The sequence below is a fragment of the Triticum urartu genome, chromosome 4A (genome assembly GCF_056163025.1).
Source record: "Triticum urartu cultivar PI428250 chromosome 4A, HENAU_Tu73, whole genome shotgun sequence".
Taxonomy (NCBI): domain Eukaryota; kingdom Viridiplantae; phylum Streptophyta; class Magnoliopsida; order Poales; family Poaceae; genus Triticum; species Triticum urartu.
The window spans coordinates 241569347-241591729 of record NC_141876.1 but is presented as its reverse complement, the minus strand read 5'-3'; the positions used below and the strand labels follow the sequence as shown (position 1 = coordinate 241591729).

At 46.1% G+C, this 22383-nt stretch overlaps 2 protein-coding genes across 2 annotated transcripts; both read left to right on the top strand.

The window, feature by feature from the left end:
• The first annotated feature begins 13615 nt into the window (after window positions 1-13615).
• Window positions 13616-14419, top strand: LOC147975493 (uncharacterized). Its single transcript, XM_087519658.1, has 4 exons — window positions 13616-13748; window positions 13840-13953; window positions 14047-14109; window positions 14370-14419. Exons 1-4 carry the CDS (start codon window positions 13616-13618, stop codon window positions 14417-14419), a joined length of 360 nt encoding a protein of 119 aa, XP_087375784.1.
• Window positions 14420-15767: 1348 nt separating this feature from the next.
• On the top strand, window positions 15768-22007 carry LOC147975492 (protein FAR1-RELATED SEQUENCE 1-like). Its single transcript, XM_087520450.1, has 4 exons — window positions 15768-15999; window positions 16360-16585; window positions 21437-21503; window positions 21747-22007. The coding sequence occupies exons 1-4, from the start codon at window positions 15768-15770 to the stop codon at window positions 22005-22007; spliced, it is 786 nt and encodes a 261-aa protein (XP_087376576.1).
• The last annotated feature ends 376 nt before the right edge of the window (window positions 22008-22383 follow it).

Below are 22383 nucleotides of genomic sequence, written 5' to 3'. Positions count from 1 at the left end.
TTGCCTGCACAGTTGTCAGAGCTGACTGGATCCTCGAAAGCAAACTCAACGGGCTCCTCGTTAGCGAACTCGTCTCCCGGCTCTAACCAAACAAGACAAACGAGCAACAAGGATAAAATCAACCACGTGCAAGACCAAGCAATATGATGCAATGATGATATGCTGCGATGCGGGATGCAAAATGCAAGATATGACAGGAAATGCATGAACCTAGCCCCAACTTGGAAATCCAAGGGTGCCACTAGAAATATGAGATGAAATCGCTTTAAAACGATAAAAAGAACGCCGGAATCGGAGTTACGGTTTGGAAATGGCAAGCGATTCAAATATGACATCGGTCTGCGATTTACAGCAAGTAGCCAACTAAATGCAATGAGATGAGCATGCTACAGCAACCAAACATGACACCAAAATACATTGCAGGGATGAACACAAGATGCTTAACAAAAGTCTAGCACTGGGCTACGACCAATTCATCCATTAACTGGTTCAAACAAGCATGGCAAAAATGCATATGGCAAACAGATCTCAGACTTAGTGAAATTAACACTTGTCTGGAATTTCAGATCAGGTAGCCCTCTTCGGAGCCACAAAACTACATGCTACAAGACCTTAACATGGCAAAGTAAAGCATGGCATGGAGCTACTCAAAGATTTTAACAAAATTCCCTTAGTGACCTTGAGCCAAAAGGGATTAGAAAATACAATTGCAAGCATGTGAACATAGCAAAAACATAATCAGTTTTCACTACGGTGCAAGTCATGGCAAGACAAGCATACATCCATCAAGAAGGGACAAAATGCAAGCTAGACATGGCAAGAACAACAGCATAGAATGCACGGATCAACTACAACAACACCGGCAAAATCGCAAACAAGTTGACAACCTGCCAAGATTCACAAAGTAGCAAAAGTAGAACTCGGTTGACTCAAGCTAGGGTGCCCATAATTGCAAACAAAGACATGGATGGATAGAGCACTACAAGATTAACAAAACTCCCTTACTGATCATCCTCAAAAGAGGCACAGATCACTAGGAAACAACATGAACATATGGCATCATGAGATGAACAGCTCCAGGACTTAGTGAAATTACTAAGTCCCTGAAAACAGAATTAGCAAGTGCACCACTTTGCAAGCTTGCATAAGTCACCACACACATCACAAAAATACATGGGTTGCACCTCTGGAAAGATGACAAAACCCTTAACAAAACACATGTAGAGCATCAGGGCATAGCATCCACACAATAATCATGGCAAAAATGACAAAAGCATAAATGGAGTAGCAGATCTGACAATTAACTCAAGTAGCCCTCTTCTAACAGTATTTCGGGCATCAAGATGAACTCAAATGAAAATGATGCAATGGGATGAAATGATGTACTCTCTAAGATGAACATTTTGATATGCTATATGCCAAAAACGGAGCTACGGATGAGGAGATACGACATGATAAAAGATGAGCACATGAGCTAGGGATGGGGCAAAAAAGTCAACCCGAGTCACTCCGGATCTAGATCCAGCCCGAGAACTGTAGGGGCGGCGCAGTTCCCGATGTTGGCCGGCTTCGTCGCTGGACTTGCCGAAGAAGGCTGGAGCCAAGGGGGAGATGGTCGGAGGAGGGAGAGGACGGCGAGACGGCGGCGTTGGCGGGCGGTGGAGCCGCGGCGGCGCGCGGATGCGGCGGCGCCGGCGATGGCGCGCGGCGGCCGCGGCCAGGCTCCCGGGCGGCGCTCGGGCAGAGGAGGCGCGGGGCTTCGGGCGGCGGCGCGGTGGCTTCGTGCCTCGGGGGCCCGGCTCGGGCCTGGCGGGCCCGTGCGCGTGTGGCGGCGGTGATGTGGTCCGGGGCACCCACGTGGCGGCTCCCGGTCAGCGGAGGCGGATCCGGACGTTGTCCGGCCTGTGCAGACACGTCTGGCGGCGGCGGAGATGGTTTTTTTAGGGTTTGATGAGGGGATCTGAGATTTGGATTGGGGGAGGTATATATAGGCATAGAGGGAGCTAGGAGAGTCCAAATGAGGTGCGGTTTTCGGCCACACGATCATGATCGAACGCTCTCGATGATGGAGCAGAGTTTGGTGGGTTTTGGGCCAAATTGGAGGGGTGTTGTGCTGCAACACACACGAGGCCTTTTCGGTCCCTCGGTTAACCGTTGGAGTATCAAACGAAGTCCAAATGGTACGAAACTTGACAGGCGGTCTACCGGTAGTAAACCAAGGCCGCTTGGCAAGTCTCGATCCAATCCGGAAATGTTTAATCACCACACACGAAAGCAAGGTAGAAATGACCACCGGAGGAGAACGAAGCGCCGGAATGCAAAACGGACAATGGGGAAAATGCTCGAATGCAAGAGACGAACATGTATGCGAATGCAATGCACATGATGACATGATATGAGATGCATGACAATGACAACAACACACGGAGACAAAAACCCGAACCCAAGAAAAATAAAATAACTTAACGCCGGAAACGGCAAGAGTTGGAGTACAAATTGGGAAAGTTACATCCGGGGTGTTACAACACTCCACCACTACGAAAGGATCTCGTCCCGAGATCTAGGACTGAAAGAACGCCGGGTACTCAGAATGGAGGTGATCCTCGCGTTCCTAGGTAGCTTCACGGTCGGAATGGTGTGACCACTTGACTTTGAGAAATTTGATTGACTTGTTGCAAGTCTTGCATTCAGTCTCTTCAAGAATAGCAACTACGGTAAGAGAGATCTTCTTGGAGCTCAATGTCCTCGAAGTTGACGGTGCGGTCAGGAGTCTTGAAGCACTTTCGAAGCTAAGAGACATGGAACACGTCATGAACATTTGCAAAGTTTGAAGGAAGCTCGAGTTGATAGGCGAGGTCGCCTCTCTTGCTGACAATCTTGAAAGGTCCCACGTATCTGGGAGCAAGCTTCCCTTTGATACCGAAGCGACGAGTACCTTTCATAGGAGAGACACGGAGGTACACATGATCTCCGATCTCGAAAGCCAAATCATGGTGCTTACTATCATAGTAGCTCTTCTGACGGGATTGGGCTGCTTTGAGGTTATCTCGAATGACTTTGCACATTTCTTCTGCTTCTGTGATTAAGTCATTACCCAAAAGCTGACGTTCACCGGTTTCGGACCAGTTGAGAGGGGTACGACACTTCCTGCCATACAGAATTTCAAATGGGGCCTTGCCCGAACTTGCTTGAAAACTGTTGTTGTGGGAGAATTCAGCATAAGGAAGACAATCCTCCCACTTCATGCCGAAGGAGATCACACAAGCCCTGAGCATATCTTCAAGAATCTGGTTGACACGCTCGACTTGACCGCTAGTTTGAGGATGGAAAGCTGTGCTGAAGCGGATGTTGGTGCCCATGGCCTTCTGAAAAGAATCCCAAAACTTCGAGGTAAAGATGCTGCCACGGTCTGAAGAGATCACTTGTGGAATACCGTGCAGAGAGACAAAACGAGAGGTATAGAGTTCCGCCAATTGAGCTGCAGTGATCGAATCTTTGATAGGCAGAAAGTGAGCCACTTTGGTGAGTTTGTCGATGACAACAAATAGAGCATCATTGCCACGCTTGGACTTTGGAAACCCAGTCACGAAGTCCATTTCAATGTGGTCAAACTTCCATTCTAGAATGGCAAGAGGTTGGAGGAGACCTGCTGGCCTCTAGTGTTCTGCCTTCACTCTTCTGCAGACATCACATTCATTCACGAATTGAGCGATCTCGCGCTTCATTCGAGTCCACCAATAAGCCTGTTTAAGGTCCTGATACATCTTCGTGCTCCCAGGGTGGATGGAGAGGAGAGAAGTGTGAGCCTCGTTCAAGATCACTTTACGGAGGTCACCTTTGGGTACAACAATACGATCCTCGAAGAAGAGAGTGTCCTTGTCATCAAGGCGGTAGCACTTGTACTTGGACTGACTCTTGGACCTTTTTCACCATAGCATCAAGAAGCTGGGCTTGGCGAATCTGGTCTTCTAAGGTAGGAGAGACTTGAAGGTTGGCGAGGAAACCTTGAGGAACAACTTGCAGATTAAGTTTGCGGAAAGCTTCACAAAGCTCGGGTTGATAAGGCTTAAGAATCAGACTATTGCAGTAGGCCTTTCTTCTCAATGCGGTGGCAATCACATTGGCCTTGCCTGGAGTATACTCAATACTCGGGTTATACTCTTGAATCATTTCGACCCATCTAGTTTGCCTGAGGTTGAGATTAGGCTGAGTGAAGATGTACTTGAGACTCTTGTGATCAGTGAAAATGTCCACTTTTCTTCCCAATAGACGATGTCTCCAAGTCAAAAGACCATGCACAACTGCCGCCAACTCGAGATCATGAGTGGGGTAGTTCTTCTCATTAGGCTTCAACTGGCGAGAGGTATAAGTAACAACTTTCTTCTCTTGCATCAAAACTGCGCCAAGACCTTGGAGAGAGGCATCACAAAAGACCTCGTACGCTTGGATTCATCAGGCGGAGTCAGAACTGGAGTAGTGATCAATTTCTCTTTCAAAGTGTTGAAAGCAATGTCACACTCCGGATACCAAACGTACTTGACGTGCTTCTGGAGAAGATTTGAGAGAGGCTTCGCGATCTTAGAAAAGTTTTCAACGAATCTTCGACAATAGCTTGCAAGACCGAGGAAGCTACGGAGTTGCTTCACATTCTGAGGAGGTTCCCAATTCACAATTGCAGACACCTTCTCAGGATTCACGGTAATGCCCTTGGCAGAGATGATATGACCAAGATAAAGCACTTCATCGAGCCAAAATTCACACTTGGAGAACTTGGCGTAAAACTGATGTTCCCTTAGCTTATCAAGAACCAAACGCAAGTGCTTGGCATGATCTTCCTTATTCTTCGAGAAAACCAGAATGTCGTCGAGATAGACCAAAACGAAGTCATTGGTGTAGGCGTTGAAGATGAAGTTCATCATGCGAGAGAACGTCGGAGGAGCGTTGACGAGGCCAAAAGACATGACAGTGTATTCATATGAACCAAAGCTTGTCCTGAAAGCAGTCTTGGGAATATCTTGCTCACGGATTCGAATCTGATGATAACCCATACAGAGATCAAGCTTGGAGAATACTTGGGCACCTTTGAGTTGTTCGAATAGCTCATTGATGTTGGGAAGTGGGTATTTGTTCTTGATGGTCTTCTTGTTCACTGGACGGTAATCGACACAAAGTCGGTCCGTTTCATCCTTGTTCTTCACAAAAAGAACACCACAACCCCACGGAGAAGAACTAGGCCGGATGATACCCATTTTCTCTTGAATATCGAGTTGCTTCTTCAGCTCCTTCAACTCTTCAGGTCCGAGCTTGTAAGGACATTTGCACACAGGTTCCGTGCCAGGCTCAAGATCAATAACGAATTCAACTGGCCGGTGCGGAGGCATTCCTGGAAGCTCTTCTGGAAAGACGTCTTGATATTCGCAAATGACTGGAATTTGAGAGATGGCATCCAATTCACCCTTCTCATTGAGAGAAAACAGACAAATGGTATTATCCCGAGCGGCAAAGACAATTACATCCTCAGACGAATGAGTCAATTTAATCTGCCTTGCCGCACAATCAAGATGAGCCTTATGCTTAGAAAGCCAGTCCATCCCAAGAATAAGATCAATATCCGAGTTGCCAAGAACCACCGGAGAAGAAAGAAACTTGTAGTCGCCCAACGTGAGAGAGATATCAGGAGCAACCAAACTAGAATTCAAATGCTTGCCGGGAGAAACAACTTGCATGACTTTGGGCATGATCTCAGTATCAAAATTGTGCTTCGATGCAAAAGGGCATGACAAAAAGGAATGCGATGCACCAGTGTCAAAAAGAACTTTTGCAGGAACATCGTTAACAGGAAGGTTACCCATGATGACATCTGACGAGTCCTCTGCCTGAGCTGCATTCATCAAATTGACCTTGGCATGCTTGGGGTTATGCTTGACCATAGCTGTACTTGCTGATCTGACAGGAGGAGGAGGAGGAAAACGCCTCTGGTTGAAACACTTGTTGGCATAGTGACCCTTCTGTTGGCACTTGTTGCACGTGACCTCTGAAAGCGGACGGTGATACGAAGCACTCGATCTTGGAGCTTGAGACGAAGTCTTGTTCTGAAAGCCAGGGTTGGGTGGGTGGGAAGAACCACTGCCACTTTTGCTCTTCAGCTGATACGGCTGACGAAACGGAGGAGGAGGAAGCCAATACTTCTGCTGCTTGGCCACTTGAGTAGAGGAAGAAGGAGTGACGTCTCTGACTCGCTTCTTGGAAGCATAACACCTCAACTGAGCAGCCTCTTGCTTCAGTGCCATGTTGTAGAACTCATCGTATCTCAAGGGCTCAAAGAGAACAAGAGCTAGCTGAATTTCTTCTCTGAGACCACCCCTGAACTGATATATCATGCTCTTCTCATCAGGGACGTCCTGCTTGGCAAAGCGGGCGAGCTTCTGGAACAACTTGTTGTAGTCATAGACAGACAAAGAGCCTTGCTTCAGATTGCGGAATTCCTCACGCTTGCTTTCAACCATGCTCTGGGGAATATGATGAGCTCGGAAATCTCGACGAAAATCATCCCAAGTGATAACACGTCCACCTCTGGAGTCCTTGTACTTCTGGAACCATTCTGTAGCTTGATCTTTGAGTTGGAAGGAAGCGAACTTGACAAAGTCCTCAGGCCTGACGTTACTGCACTCGAAATGCTTACACAGATCCACAAGCCAATTGTCAGCATCGGTTGCCTCAACACAATTGCTGAAAGTCTTTGGCCCGTTAGCAAGGAACTGGTTGAGTGTAGCAAAGTGATTCTGATTGCTGCCTTGATTCCCTTGGTTGCCTTGATTGCGCTCTTGAAGAATTTGCATGATCAACTGTGTGTTTGCATTGGTTGTGGCCATCATAGCTTGCCATGCCTCCGGAGGAGGTGGAGGTGGTGGCGGATCAGGATTCGGAGTCGTGCGCATTGGAGGAGCCATCCTGTAGAGGTTGAACACCATTAGCACATTGACAGACAAATATTGAAGCTGAATCTAACGGAATGAAAATTGCAACATATAGTCTTCACATCCGAACAAAATGAACGAATGCATTCCTCTTGAAATGGTCACATATCCATAAATTGAGAAGCCACGTAGAATTAAGGTAGAGAAATAAATCATCAAGGTACGGATCAAGAACGAATAATCGGTAAGAAATCCCAATCTCAAACCAATATCCGTGGAAGAAGAACTAGAGCTACTAGAATTCCCACCTATGAAACTCCCGAACCTTTCCGGTTATGCAATCAGGTGTTGGGGATACAGGGGAAGCATAATATCTCACCCAAACTAGCAAATCCTACATCCAGCTGTATCCATCCTTCAACACATAACCAAGAAACCTTCGGAAACCATCTACCTCAACCTTCGAAAAGCATCTGTTATACAATTTATGGCGATACTCCCGAACTCCCGCCCCAGTACTGGGTGGCGTCGAGGTTATCTCACCAACGAACTGCATAGAAGAGATTTTCGATGTCGGCGTACTAAACTCAGGTATTCCAGGACTGCAACGATAAAATTATGATGACAACTCCTCAGAGCTCAACTCCCCGGGACACTTCCACTAAACCCCTGACAGGAGGCACCAAGACAATGTTCTCATCATAAAACCATCGGAACGATTCCAAGATACCCGCGTGATCCTAAAAAAAATTTAGTGAAATTTGAGAAGAGAAGAGTCAAAACTCTACGTCAGGATGCCTTACCAGAGCGATGAGGAGACTGGTAAGTAAAAAGAATTCCTAATCTCTCCGATATATAATTCCTAAAAGACTCAAAACATTTTTCTAGACACAACTCGGCCGCTAATAACGATCAAGCAATGGGGCTCCTAAGGTCGGGGAAGGCTCTGATTACCAACTTGTAACACCCTCGATGCGACTATATCTCCCACGTGTCGAGGCACGACTTAGAGGCATAATCGCATTGAAGGCATATGTCGCAAGTAAGGCAATCTTCACAACATCCCATGTAATATGAATAATAAAGGGGAGATAACATAGTTGGCTTACACTCGCCACGTCAATCAAGGTACATAAATAACATTACATCATCCAAAAACTCATGGCCCGACTACGGTGCCAAAATAAAAGATAACCCAACAAGTGACACGGTCCCAATCACCCCCAACTGGGCACCACTACTGATCATCGGGAAAGGAAACATAGTAACATTGGGAGTCTTCGTCGAACTCCCACTTGAGCTCATACGCGTCTCCTGGAGCGGAATCATCAGGGCCTGCATCTGGTGTAATAGTAATCTGTGAGCCACAGGGACTCAGCAATCTCGCACCCCCGCGATCAAGACTATTTAAGCTTATAGGTAAGGCAAGGTAAAATATGAGTGGAGCTACAGCAAGGGACTAGCAAGTATGGTGGCTAACTTATTCGCAAAAGAGAGCGAGGAGAGGAGGCAAAGCGCGAGCGAGAAACTAGAGAGCAACCTGCGCAAACATTACTCCAACACCGTGTCCACTTCCCGGACTCCGCCGAGAAGAGGACATCACGGTAACACACTCGGTTGATTCATTTTAGTTAAGTTAAGGTCATGTTATCTACAACCGGACATTAACAAATTCCCATATGCCCATAACCACGGGCATGGCTTTCGAAAGTTCAATCCCTGCAGGGGAGTCCCAACTTAGCCCATGACAAGCTCTCACGGTCAACGAAGGAATAGACCTCCTCCCAAGACGTTCCGATCAGACTCGGTATCTTGGTTACTCAAGACACTTCGACAGGTTAAAACAAGACCAGCAACACCGCCCGAATGTGCCGACAAATCCTGATAGGAGCTGCACATATCTCGTTCTCAGGGCACACTCAGATGAGACATCCTACGAGTAAAACCAACCCTCAAGTTGCCCCGAGGTGGCCCCGCAGTCTACTCGGTCGGACCAACACTCAGAGGAGCACTGGCCTTGGGGGGGTTAAAATAAGATGACCCTTGGGCTCCCGTAACCCAAGGGAAAAAGAGGCTAGGTGGTGAATGGTAAAACCAAGGTTGGGCATTGCTGGAAAAGCTTTAATCAACTCGAAATATGAAGGGGTTCCCATTATAACCCAACCCCGTAAGGAACGCAAAATCCGGGAACATAACACCGATATGACGGAAACTAGGGCGGCAAGAGTGGAACAAAACACTAGGCGAGAAGCCGAGCCTTCCACCCTTTACCAAGTATATAGATGCATTAAGATAACAAGATAATATAATGATATCCCAACAATTAAATAAATGTTCCAACAAGGAACGGCCTTCAATCTTCACCTGCAACTAGCAACGCTATAAGAGGGGCTGAGCAAAGCGGTAACATAGACAATCAATGGTTTGCCAGGACATGGTGGGTTAGAGGTTTGACATGGCAATTTGGGAGGCTTGCAAGCAAGTGTTAGGCATCGTAGCATTGGCATAGCAAAAGAGCGAGCAAACTAGCATAGCAAAGATAGTAGTGATTTCGAGGGTATGATCATCTTGCCTGCACAGTTGTAAGAGTTGACTGGATCCTCGAAAGCAAACTCAACGGGCTCCTCGTTAGCGAACTCGTCTCCCGGCTCTACCCAAACAAGACAAACAAGCAACAAGGATACAATCAACCACGTGCAAGACCAAGCAATATGATGCAATGATGATATGCTATGCGGAATGCGATGCGGGATGCAAAATGCAAGATATGACAGGAAATGCATGAACCTGGCCTAAACATGGAAATCCAAGGGTGCCACTGGAAAATGAGATTAAATCGCTTGAAAACGATATAAAGAACGCCGGAATCGGAGTTACGGTTTGGAAATGGCAAGCGATTCAAATATGACACCGGTCTGCGATTTACAGCAAGTAGCCAACTAAATGCAATGAGATGAACATGCTACAGCAACCAAACATGACAACAAAATACATGGCAGGGATGCACACAAGATTCTTAACAAAAGTCTAGCACTAAGCTATGACCAATTCATCCATTAACAGGTTCAAACAAGCATGGCAAAAATGCATATGGCAAACGGATCTCAGACTTAGTGAAATTAACACTTGTCTGGAATTTCAGATCAGGTAGCCCCCTTCGGAGCCACAAAACTACATGCTACAGGACCTGAAGATGGCAAAGTAAAGCATGTCATGGAGATACTCAAATAGTTTAACAAAAGTCCCTTAGTGACCTTGAGCCAAAAGGGATCAGAAAATACAATTGCAAGCATGTGAACATAGCAAAAACATAATCAGTTTTCACTACGGTGCAAGTCATGGCAAGACAAGCATACATCCATCAAGAAGGCACAAAATGCAAGCTAGACATGGCAAGAGCAATAGCATAGCATGCACGGATCAACTACAACAACACCGGCAAAACCGCAAACAAGTTGACAATCTTCCCAGATTCACAAAGTAGCAAAAGTAGAGCTCGATTGACTCAAGCTAGGGTGCTCCATAATTGCAAACAAAGACATGGATGGATAGAGCACTACAAGATTAACAAAACTCCCTTACTTATCATCCTCAAAAGAGTCACGGATCACTAGGAAACAACATGAACATATGGCATCATGAGATGAACAGCTCCAGGACTTAGTGAAATTACTAAGTCCCTGAAAACAGAATTAGCATGTGCACCACTTTGCAAGCTTGCACAAGTCACCACACACATCACAAAAATACATTGGTTGCACCTCTGGAAAGTTGACAAAACCCTTAACAAAACACATGTAGAGCATCAGGGCATAGCATGCACACAATAATCATGGCAAAAATGACAAAAACCTAAATGGAGTAGCAGATCTGACAATTAACTCAAATAGACCTCTTCTAACAGTATTTAGGGCATCAAGATGAACTCAAATGAAAATGATGCAATGGAATGAAATGATGTACTCTCTGTGATGAACATTTTGATATGCTATATGCCAAAAACGGAGCTACGGATGAGGAGATACGACATGATGAAGATGAGAACATGAGCTAGGGTTTGGGCAAAAAAGTCAACCCGAGTCACTCCGGATCTAGATCCAGTGCGAGCACTGTAGTGGCGGCGTGGTTCCCGATGTTGGACGGCTTCGTCGCCGGACTTGCTGGAGAAGGCTGGAGCAGAGGGGGAGATGGCCGGAGGAGGGAGTGGACGACGAGACGGCGGCGGAGGGCGGCGTTGGCGGGCGGCAGAGCCGCGGCGGCGGCGGCGGCGCGCGGATGCGGCGGCGCCGGTGATGGCGCGTGGTGGCGGCGGCAATGGAGCGCGGCGAGGCTCCTGGGCGGCGCGCGGGCAGAGGAGGCGCGGGGCTTCGGGCGGCGGCGCGGTGGCTTCGGGCCTCAGGGGCCCGGCTCGGGCCTGGCGGGCCCGCGCGGGTGTGGCGGCGGTGATGTGGTCCGGGGCGCCCACGTGGCGGCTCCCGGTTGGCGGAGGCGGATCCGGACGAGGGGATGGTTTTTTTAGGGTGTGACGAGGGGATCCGAGATTTGGAATGGGGGAGTTATATATAGGCATAGAGGGAGCTAGGAGAGTCCAAATGAGGTGCGGTTTTCGGTCATCCGATCGTGATCGAACGCTCTAGATGATGGAGCAGAGTTTGGTGGGTTTTGGGCCAAATTGGAGGGGTGTTGGGCTGCAACACACATGAGGCCTTTTCGGTCCCTCGGTTAACCATTGGAGTATCAAACGAAGTCCAAATGGTACGAAACTTGACAGGCGGTCTACCGGTAGTAAACCAAGGCCGCATGGCAAGTCTCGGTCCAATCCGGAAATGTTTAATCCCCACACACGAAGGAAAGGTAGAAATGACCGCCGGAGGAGAACGAATCCCGGAATGCAAAATGGACAACGGGGAAAATGCTCGAATGCAAGAGAAGAACACGTATGCGAATGCAATGCACATGATGACATGATATGAGATGCATGACAACGAAAACAACATACGGAGACAAAAACCCAAACCCGAGAAAAATAAAATAACTTAACGCCGTAAAGACGGGACACTTTGCCTCTATCAAGTGGTATTACATTTCTAGGTTGCTCGGTGAGATTTTACAATTTTTTTCGTAGTTTCGATCGAGTATGTTCTTCATACCTATATTCCACGAAAAAGCCAAACAAAAATTAGGGTTAGTTCATCCTATCCGAACCAATCTGAGCCTTTGCATAATCTTTTCTGTATTTTCTTTGTTGAATTTGCGGTTGCATCATCTTGTGAAGTTGCTGGTCTTAGCATCTAGTCCTTTAGAGTTTCGAGTTCTGTTCACAGGTTGTCACGTCGCCGCTGCCATATATCACCACGGCATCATCATCATCATCGCTGCTGCCATATACACCACCACCTATCCGCCGCCATCATGCCAATGCGAGTCCACCCCCAACATATATCTGCCACCAGTCCGAGTTCCACCAGATTCATCGCCGCTACGAGTCTGAGTTCCACCATATTCATCTCCGCCACCAGGCCTAGTCCGAGTCCAGTATTTGTTCCTTTATTTTTGAGTTCCAGATCACGCGATAGTACGAGTTGTGACCAAGTCGGACTCTCTAACTTCTGTGCTACCCGCAGTAGAAAAATAGTTCCAAACTAAAAAACCTAAGTCTGGAAAATTCTGGCTAGGCAGTTTTAAGACCATTTGTAGACTTTTTCGGAAAAAAATTGTCGCGGAGCAAAAAAAGGACGCCGATAACAGCCACACGTGTGGCATATAGGGGGGTGTGCCGCACGCTCTGTGTCGCACGGAGACGACCTAGCCCACACGACCGCGTCAGGGCGCGCGCAGCCACAGCCCGCACATCCGGTGTGTGGCACAATCGCCCACATGTCTGGGTGAACGATCGTGCTGCCCGCACGACCCAAACGCCCCTCATCTTGGCCTCCTCTTGAACCCCAGTGCGACTTGCATTGTCATCTCCTACCTGTCGATCCCCTACTTCCATCACCTCCCTTTTCTAGTTGCCATGGCAACCAAATCAGATCCCTAGCGCCTCCCCACCGCTAACCACCCCCAACCCCGCCCTCCTAAGACGATGAGCTAAAGAGGTGGATTTTCGATCTCCTCCTGTTTCTCGTCCTTCTTCTGTCCAGAAATGTGATATTGCAGATTGCCCATGAAGATGGCGATTAGATCCATGCTGTCAGGGCAAAACACACCACAGATTTGTGTGTATTCGCATTTGTCCACCAACATACGCCAGATCCGCCATATACTATACTAGAGTTGAGCTAAGCTTCTGGGGTGGCTTCGTGTGAGTACTTGGTACGGAAGGATGCGTAGGAATCACTAAAAATAGGGAGAAAAAGGAGGAATTTTTCATAGGGAGGGAGGAAAAAAATAATTTCCACTTGTATCCAACGTCAGTTGCCACCTATCATTGTCGTTAGCTGCAATGTTGTTGCTTGCCATCCTATTATATTTGCTGTTGCCATCGCTTCAAAATGATAGCTGACATGTAGATGTTAGAAAAGAGAATGAATGTGCATGTCCTACTTGCCAAGATGTGTTGGTTGCCTACGCAAGAAATGTGATAAGATTGCCGTGTTATCTTGTATGTGCAAAAAGCAAGAATGCATTTTGCGGATTATTGATGCGTTCTTGTTCATGTAGTGACTGAAAACACAGTGGCGGAAAAAAGCAGAAGAATGAATCATGAAGACATCGCTGATCCTTGGTTTTCTCAAAGGCCAGAAACGCCCCCTTGGGATGTACCAGAGTACAATCAACTCATTTCTGCAGGGCCGTTGCTGCCACTACTAGAGCAGTACGCGAGCACCGGTACGATGCATGATAAAAAAAGGAACAGTTGCCATGTTTGTGGCAAGGAAGATGGCATTCTACTTATGTCCTATAATGTCATTTTTCATAGGTTCTTATGACACAACCACACATAGGGGGATACCATGGCAAGTTCAGTCACATGGCGCTAACGCTGACAAATGTACGAGCGACCAACTTCAAGTAGCTAATGTGGCAAATGAAAGTAACGCATATGAAATAGAAACATACTGGTGTGGCCATGAAATTAAACTTGCAAGGATGGAAAAAGACTCACGAGTTATATGGAAAAATGTAGGACCTTCATGCATCACGTGGCATCAGGCGGCAACCATGTACCTGCCATCAACGTCGTACACAGGTGAGTCCATGAAGGGAAGGTGTGGACAATGAATTAGGAGAAGGAACATAGGTGGCATTGTGGTTGCCATGCTTGGACAACTGCAGTTTCCATGCCTGGACAACTGCAGTTGCCATGTGTCATAAAATGTGATTGCAATATCTAAACAACCGTGGATGACATGTGTGAACAAATCTGTGTGGCATGCGTGCACCACTACATGTGCCATGTTGTACAAACTACAGTTTCCATGCATTGGCCAATTGCTAAAATGATCACAGGTTGTTATGGTGGAACCACATCAGCAAACGTCTCATGGCAAGCTTCATAGTTGCAGGCAAACGTGATTGCAGATAGAGCACGTCAAATTGGAATGACAAACCAGATATATGATCAGCACATGCGGCACAACAAGGTAAAAAATGTGAAACAAAAAAATAGTAGTGCATTTGCTTTTGTGGAAAAGGAATGGGAGGAAAAGTAGATTTGGCACGGCGATGGTGGAAAAAATAAAACAAAAATGCTACCAAGTGGACGCGTGCAAAAAATCATCTATTGTCTTCAGGATTTGCCAATTTCTATATGATTTTGTGCAACATTCATGATTGATTACATTTGCCTAGTGAGTTCGTACCTAGAATATAAGTTTTGATGCTAAAAGATGCTGGTTGCCATGTCTTGGCAACAGTAGTTGCCATGTATGTTGTACTGTAGTTGTCATGGCTATAGATTCCAAGTTTTGATGCTAAAAGATGCTGGATGCCATGTCTTGGCAATAGTAGTTGCCATGTTTGTTGCACTGTAGCGAGCATGACTGGAAAACTATAGTTGCCATGCATGGCCATATGCAGATTCCACGGCATGTTGTGTGAATGATGTCATGCCAAATCACATGCAGTTGTTGTATTCCATTACGATAAACATGCCATTCAAGCAATGCTTACACTCGTACCTATTTTTTTATTGCAGGGCCTTCAACTACAATCAAAAACGGCTCGGGGACATCTACCGCGGGAACCTCTGAGCACGCGGAAGAAGCTTTCCACCAGCCAGCCAACAATCCCACCACAAACAATGCAGAGTTAGTGTAGGAAATGGCAATGGTTCCAGTAATGCCGACAAGCACACCTTTGCACACCAGCACAGGTAACACTCAAGCAGATGAAACAACCACTGATACTGAAGTGAATGATGAAACTGATGACGAAGCACAAGGGGATGAAGAAGATGGGCAATCGGAAATCATGGTACCTCAGCCACCGTATGTTGGGAAGTGATTTGATTCGTTCGAAGATGCCAAGGAATTCTACCAGAGATATTCAATGTTCCATGGGTTTGCGGTCAACACCGAATACCACAGGAAAATTAAAAGAACTAACGAGTACAGCAGAGGTGAGATGAGGCGCTACAAGGCACGAAGGAACAAGAAGGGTGAAGGTGTTGCGCCTGTCATTCCGGAACGAAAGAGAGGTATCATTGTTAAGACGGAATGCCCTGTCCGGTGTAAGCTAAACGTAGATGGAGCACGGTGGGTGGTCACTGAATATTCTGACGAGCACAACCATGAACTAATAAAGTAGTTTGAGATGGTAAAATTTCTGAGCGCCCACAAAGGATTCACCCCCCTCAAGAAGAAATTCATAAAGCTGCTACATGATTGTAACGTCGGTCCATCAAGAATGGTCAAAATACTGTCGCTCATCCACAGCGGAGATGGTAGACTGTGTAGCATGCTGTACATACTAGCAAACATCACAAACCTAAAGGAAAAGTACCATAGAGAGAGCAAGTTGGCTGACATAGAAGACACGATAGCCTACTTCGATGAGAAAGCAAAAGTAGATCCAGATTTCTTCTACAGGATAAGATTGGACGATGACGACCATGTGAGGAACATGTATTGGGTGGATGGTGCTGCAAGAAGAGCCTACAAACATTTCCGATATTGCATTTCGTTCGACGCGACATATCTCACTAATATCTACAAGATGCGCTGCGCTCCATTAATAGGAATAAATAACCACAATTAGTCATTGCAGTTCGGATGTGGGCTCATTCGGAACGAAGACACGGATGGGTACACTTGGCTGTTTAAAACCTTCTTGGAGTGCATGGGTGGACTTGCTCCGATGAACATAATAACATACCAGGATTTTAGCATTCGTGCAGGCATAGAGGAGGTCTTTCCGTTGTCAGTGCACAGGCACTGGAGGTGGCATATTATAAAGAAGGCTTAGGACACGCTAGGACCGTTCTTTGCTGACTGTCCAGAGCTGCACAAGGCATTAGAGTTGTGCGTGGACCACAACTTGATGGTGGAGGAGTTTGAACTTAGCTGGACAGCTATGATTGAAACATATCAAGTCCAAGACAACGAGACGCTTGCTAGCCTGTGGGATAAGCGAATGTACTGGGTGCCGGACTACTTCATGCACTGCTTCTTCCCATTTCTGCAGACTACGCAGTGCAGCGAGTGGTTCAATGCTGTTCTGAAGCGGTACGTGTAACACCCACGATGCGGCTATATCTCCCACGTGTCGAGGCACGACTTAGAGGCATAATCACATGGTGGTTTAGTCGCAAGTGGGGTAACCTTCACACAATCCCATGTACTGAATAAGAAAGGGATAAAGAGTTGGCTTACAATCGCCAGATCACAGAAATAACAAGTTAAACATACATCATCCAGAGTATAATCAAAGGTCCAACTACGGAACCAAAATAAAGGAAGATAACCCCAAATGCTAGATCCCCGATCGTCCCAACTGGGCTCCACTACTGATCATCTGGAAAAGACACATAACAACGACCAAGATCTTCATCGAGATCCCACTTGAACTCGGTTGTGTCACCTGCACTGGTATCATCGGCACCTGGAACTGTTTGGAAGTATCCGTGATTCACGAGGACTCAGCAATCTCACACCCGAGAGATTAAGAATATTTAAGCTTATGGGTAGGACAAGGTAGTGAGGTGGAGCTGCAGCAAGCGATAAGCAAATATGGTGGTTAACATACGCAAAGAAGAGCGAGAAGAGTAGCAACACAATGGTCGTGAAGCTAGAAGTGATCAAGAAGTGATCCTGAAACTACTTACACACAACCATAACACAAGAACCGTGTTCACTTCTCGGACTCCGCCGAGAAGAGACCATCACGGCTACACACGTCGTTGATGCATTTTAATTAAGTCAAGTGTCAAGTTTTCTACAACCGGATATTAACAAATTCCCATCAGCCACATAACCGCGGGTACAACTTTCGAAAGTTTAAACCCTGTAGGGTGTCCCAACTTAGCCCATCACAAGCTCTCACGGTAAACGAAGGATATTCCTTCTCCCGGAGAGACCCGATCAGTCTCGGTATCCCGGTTACAAGACATTTCGACAATGGTAAAACAAGACCAGCAAAACCGCCCAATCTGCCGACAATCCCTATAGGAGTCGCACGTATCTCGTTCTCAGGGCACACCGGATAGGTGAAGCTACGAGTAAAACCAGCCCTCAAGTTGCCTCGAGGTGGCCCCGCAGGTTGCCTGGTTCGGACCAACACTTGGAGAAGCACTGGCCCGGGGGGCTAAAATAAAGATGACCCTCGGGTTGGCCGACGCTAGGGAAGGGTAATAGGTTGATAGGTATATGTAAAACCAAGGTTGGGCCTTGCTGGAGCAGTTTTATTCAAAGTGAACTGTCAAGGGGGTCCCATAAATCCCCAACCGCGTAAGGAACGCAAAATCAAGGAACATAACACCGGTATGACGGAAACTAGGGCGGCAAGAGTGGAACAAAACACCAGGAAAAAGGCCGAGCCTTCCACCCTTTACCAAGTATATAGATGTATTAAAAATAAATAAGAGATATTCTGATATCCCAACATATCCATCTTCCAACATGGAACAAACTTCAGCTTCACCTACAACTAACAACGCTATAAGAGGGGCTCAGCAAAAGCGGTAACATAGCCAAACAATGGTTTGCTAGGAAGGTGGGTTAGAGGCTTGACATGACCATAAGGGAGGGATGATATAACAAGTGGTAGGTAGCACGGCATAGCGATAGAGCGAACAACTAGCAAGCAAAGATAGAAGTGATTTCGATGGTATGGTCATCTTGCCTGCAATATTCTCAGAGTTGTCGAAAGCTTGATCATCGTTAGCATACTCAATAGTTTCCTCGTTCACGTACTCCTCTCCCGGCTCTACCCAAAGCAAGAACACAAGCAATGGAACTACAATCAATCACGGTGCAATGCACAAGCAACATGATGCAATACATGGCATGATATGCAAGATATGATATGCAATGCATATTCATGCTTCAGAAGGGAAAGAATGACAAAGGCATCAACATGGCAAACCAAGTATGCCGCTGGAAAGATGAGGTGATTTCGGTCCAAATCGATATAAGGATCATCGGAAATGGATGCATGGATTGCAAATGACAAGCAATATAAGGATGATGCGAAACTGTGATTAACAACATGATGGCACTTAGAGTGCAACAAGAAACTAAGCTACTGCACTCCCACATAGCAACAAAGCATATGGCAGTGATGTACAAGAGATGCTTGACAAAACATGAACACGGAGCTACGGCTAAATCGTAATAGAACAGGTTCAAACAAGTATGGCAAAAGTGCAAAAGATATTAGCTTCACAGACTTTGTGAAAATACTAACATGTCCAAAACAACATCGGTAAGCAAAGTTTAGATCAAGCAAACAACATGCTACAGTAACTTATCATGGAAAACAAAGGCATGACATGCTTCTACTAAATGCATTTAAGAAAACTCCCTTAATGAACATGAGCCAAAAAGGCACAGAAGATATGATGGCACCCATGTAAACATAGCAAGTTATGTTAACAGTTTTAGACTTTGAAGAAAAATAGAGCATGGCATAAACAGATTCATGATAGCAACTTTGCAAGCTCATGCCACTCACCACAAAGCATTACATGGCAACATAAGCATACCAATAGGAAGAAGATATGTTCGTGAAGCTAACCATGACAAGAGAAAGTTCATAGGATGTATGGATCACTAGCAAAACACATGGCAATATTGATTAACATGATAACAATCTGCCAGGAACATTATTTAGCAAAAGTAGAGCAAGAAAATGAAATGCTAGTGCACTCCATAATTGCAACCATAGGCATGAAAGGATATAGCATAACCACATGTTCAAGACATCCTTACTAAAGTATCTCAAAATAAGCATGGCTCTCATGGTAGCATCAAGTTTACATGGCATCAAAATAACATCAGGAAAAGGACTTAGCAAAATCCTAAGTGCCTGAAAACAACAACATCACGGAACCTAGTTTGCATGCTTGTGTTATTCACCACATAGACCACAAAAATACAATATTTCCACACCTGTAAAGATGACATGTCTTAGTCCAAACCACATGTAGACCTCATGCTGATAGGATGCACACAGAAAATGCATCAAAAATGACAAATCACCATGTTCTACTAAGAACTAGCAGTTAAAATTTTATAGCACTCTTGAAACGATGAAAATGGCATCATACTTGACAGTAACATGCATGCAAATGCTACTAGCATGTAGAGCTCAACAAAACGACCATTTTGACATATCATATGCATGATTCGGAGCCACGATCACTGAGATACAGCATGATGAAGGAGGCATAAAAAATATGATGACAGGAAAAGACTTGGTAGAATTTTGGACATCGGGGAGGAAGTGGATTAAGGGGTGTAGGATGAGGCGGCGGCGGTCGACCAACGGCGACGAGGCGGCGGAGCACTCTCACGAAGTCTGCCAAGGGCAAGGGCGGCGGTCGGCGGTGGAGACCGGGCCGGGCGGTGGCGGTGGAGATCTGGGCCCGGGCGGGCCCGCGATGGGCTTCACGGGCCGCGCGGTGGTGGGAGGTGGCGGCGATAGGTGGCGGTGTCTGATTGGATGTGGGAGGCAGCGGTGATGACGTGGCGTTATGGGATCGGTCGGAGCGACGTGGCGGCTGGACTTGTCCGGCGGCGCGAGGAGGAAGATGCTAGGGTTCATCCGTGAATTTCGGAGGGGAATGTGTATATACAGGTAGAGGGAGCTAGGAGATTCCAAATGAGGTGCGGTTTTCGCCCACACGATCGTGATTCAACGAATGAGAGCATGGAGGTGGTTTAGATGGGTTATTCAACTGATTTGAAGGCATGTTGGGCTGCAACACAAAAGAGGCTTTTGCGGTTACCCGGTTAACAGTTGGGGCATCAAACGACCTCCAAATGGAACGAAATTTGACAGGCGGTCTACTGGTGGTGTACCAAGGCCACTTGACAAATATCGGCCCATTCCAAGAACGGTTAACTCCCACTCATGAAAAGAGACAAGAGGGGTGCGCCGGGTGCATGTGGGAGTGTCGGATTGCGAAACGGACAACGGGGAAAATGCTCGGATGCATGAGACAAACACGAATAAAAATGCGATGCACATGATCACATGATAAGAAATGCATGACATGAACAAAATGCAAAACAAAGACAAAAACCTAACCACGAAGGGAAAATCATATCACATCTCCAGAAAATGGGAAGAGTCGGAGTTACAAATGTGGAAATTTACATCTGGGGCATTACAGTACGCGAGCCCTTAGAACTCGTTGCTGAAGTTTGCCAAGCAATACACAGCTTTGCAACAGAAAATACTGGGATCTCAGCTACAACAAGAAGCAAACACCGTGCTCAAGCAGCCTAAATTGCTAACATATTTACCGATGGAGAGATAGATGAGCAAGATATATACCAACAAGATTTTTAACAAGTAAGTCAGTTGTGTTACCGTCTAATTTACACAAGCATGAAGGTAGTAGGTGCCATATAGAATGCAATGCAGTTGCCAGCTTTTTTGAAATGCTGATATATTTAAAGTATCCATTGAGTACAGGGTAATCATGATATGTAGTTGCCATGTGAAGTCAACTGTAGTTGCCGTGTGAAAATCAACTATAGTTGCCATGTTGAATGAACTGTAGTTGCCGTGTGAAATCAACAATAGTTGTCATGTTTAATGAACTGTAGTTGCCATGTTTTATGATATGCAGTTGACATGTGACACAATACTTTATTTGCCATGTTGTATGAACTACAGTTGTCATGTTAAATGTAATGCACTTGCCAATTAAAAATGTTATGCATTTGCCATGTGAAAAATATCATGCAGTTGCCATATGGAAACAAACAACACAAGAACAGATGTGGGAAAAATAAGGATTCCCATGCCATCATTGATGTTAGATGCGTTTGCTATGTTACGACCTACATCTACATAAGGTGCTACAAAAACATCATATAAGAGTTTAACAAAAACACATAAACATGTAGATTCCAGGAGGAAATAAAGCGTGCCAGCATGTACACGGCTTACCAGATGGATGAGCATACGTTCAAGGTCTGTTCTCTCTTGGGCATGTCGGATTCAGAACTTGAAGACCTGGAGAAGGGAAAGAACTACTTCGTGAAGGCCTCGATAAACGATGGCGAATACTACTGCCAATGCTGCAAATTCGGACGGGACGGGATTGTGTGCTGTCACATACTAAAAGTAATGGACATGGTCACGGTAACACGATTGCCCCGCCATTTTATACGGCGGCAATGGACTTGGTATGTTGACGATGTGTTGCGGCCACAGACATCAAATGCAGTTTTGGCTGTGCATGATGAGAGACTAGAGGCAACCATGGAAGCTGTGAGGCACGTTGTGTTGACCAAGAACTATGATGAACTAATAGATGAAGCATGCAAGAGTGATGAGACAGCGAGGGTGGAAGAAAAACACAGGAAGGCCCTGAAAAGAGAGCTTGATGAGATAAAAAAAGATGAAGGCCGAATAAGCCTTACACAGGTTCCCCCGCACCTCAAGTGTGCCTTCGTCCACGGGTTCATCATCTGAAAACTCAGAGGTAGGGTCTGGAATAGCAAGCACGCAAACTCAGGTCAGGAACCCGCTCCGTTCCATCACAAAAGGGCGTCCAAAAGAGGTCAGATACAAATCGGGGTTGGAGATTCAAGCAAAACACAAGAAAACAAAGCAAGGGCGAGAAATCCATGAGCAACTCTAGAGGATAGTTACTTGGGTGTTGGTCACATTTTTGTAAGGTAGATGGTCTAGATTTTTAAAAATTGGAGAAGGACTGGTTATTGGCATCAGAACTTGACAGAAAATGACATGAATCAGTGACCACAATTGCCCCGTGGGTGGTACTTAATCTGCGATGTTATTTTTACAGAATCTGCCATGTTATTTCTGCTATAGCTACCATGTTATT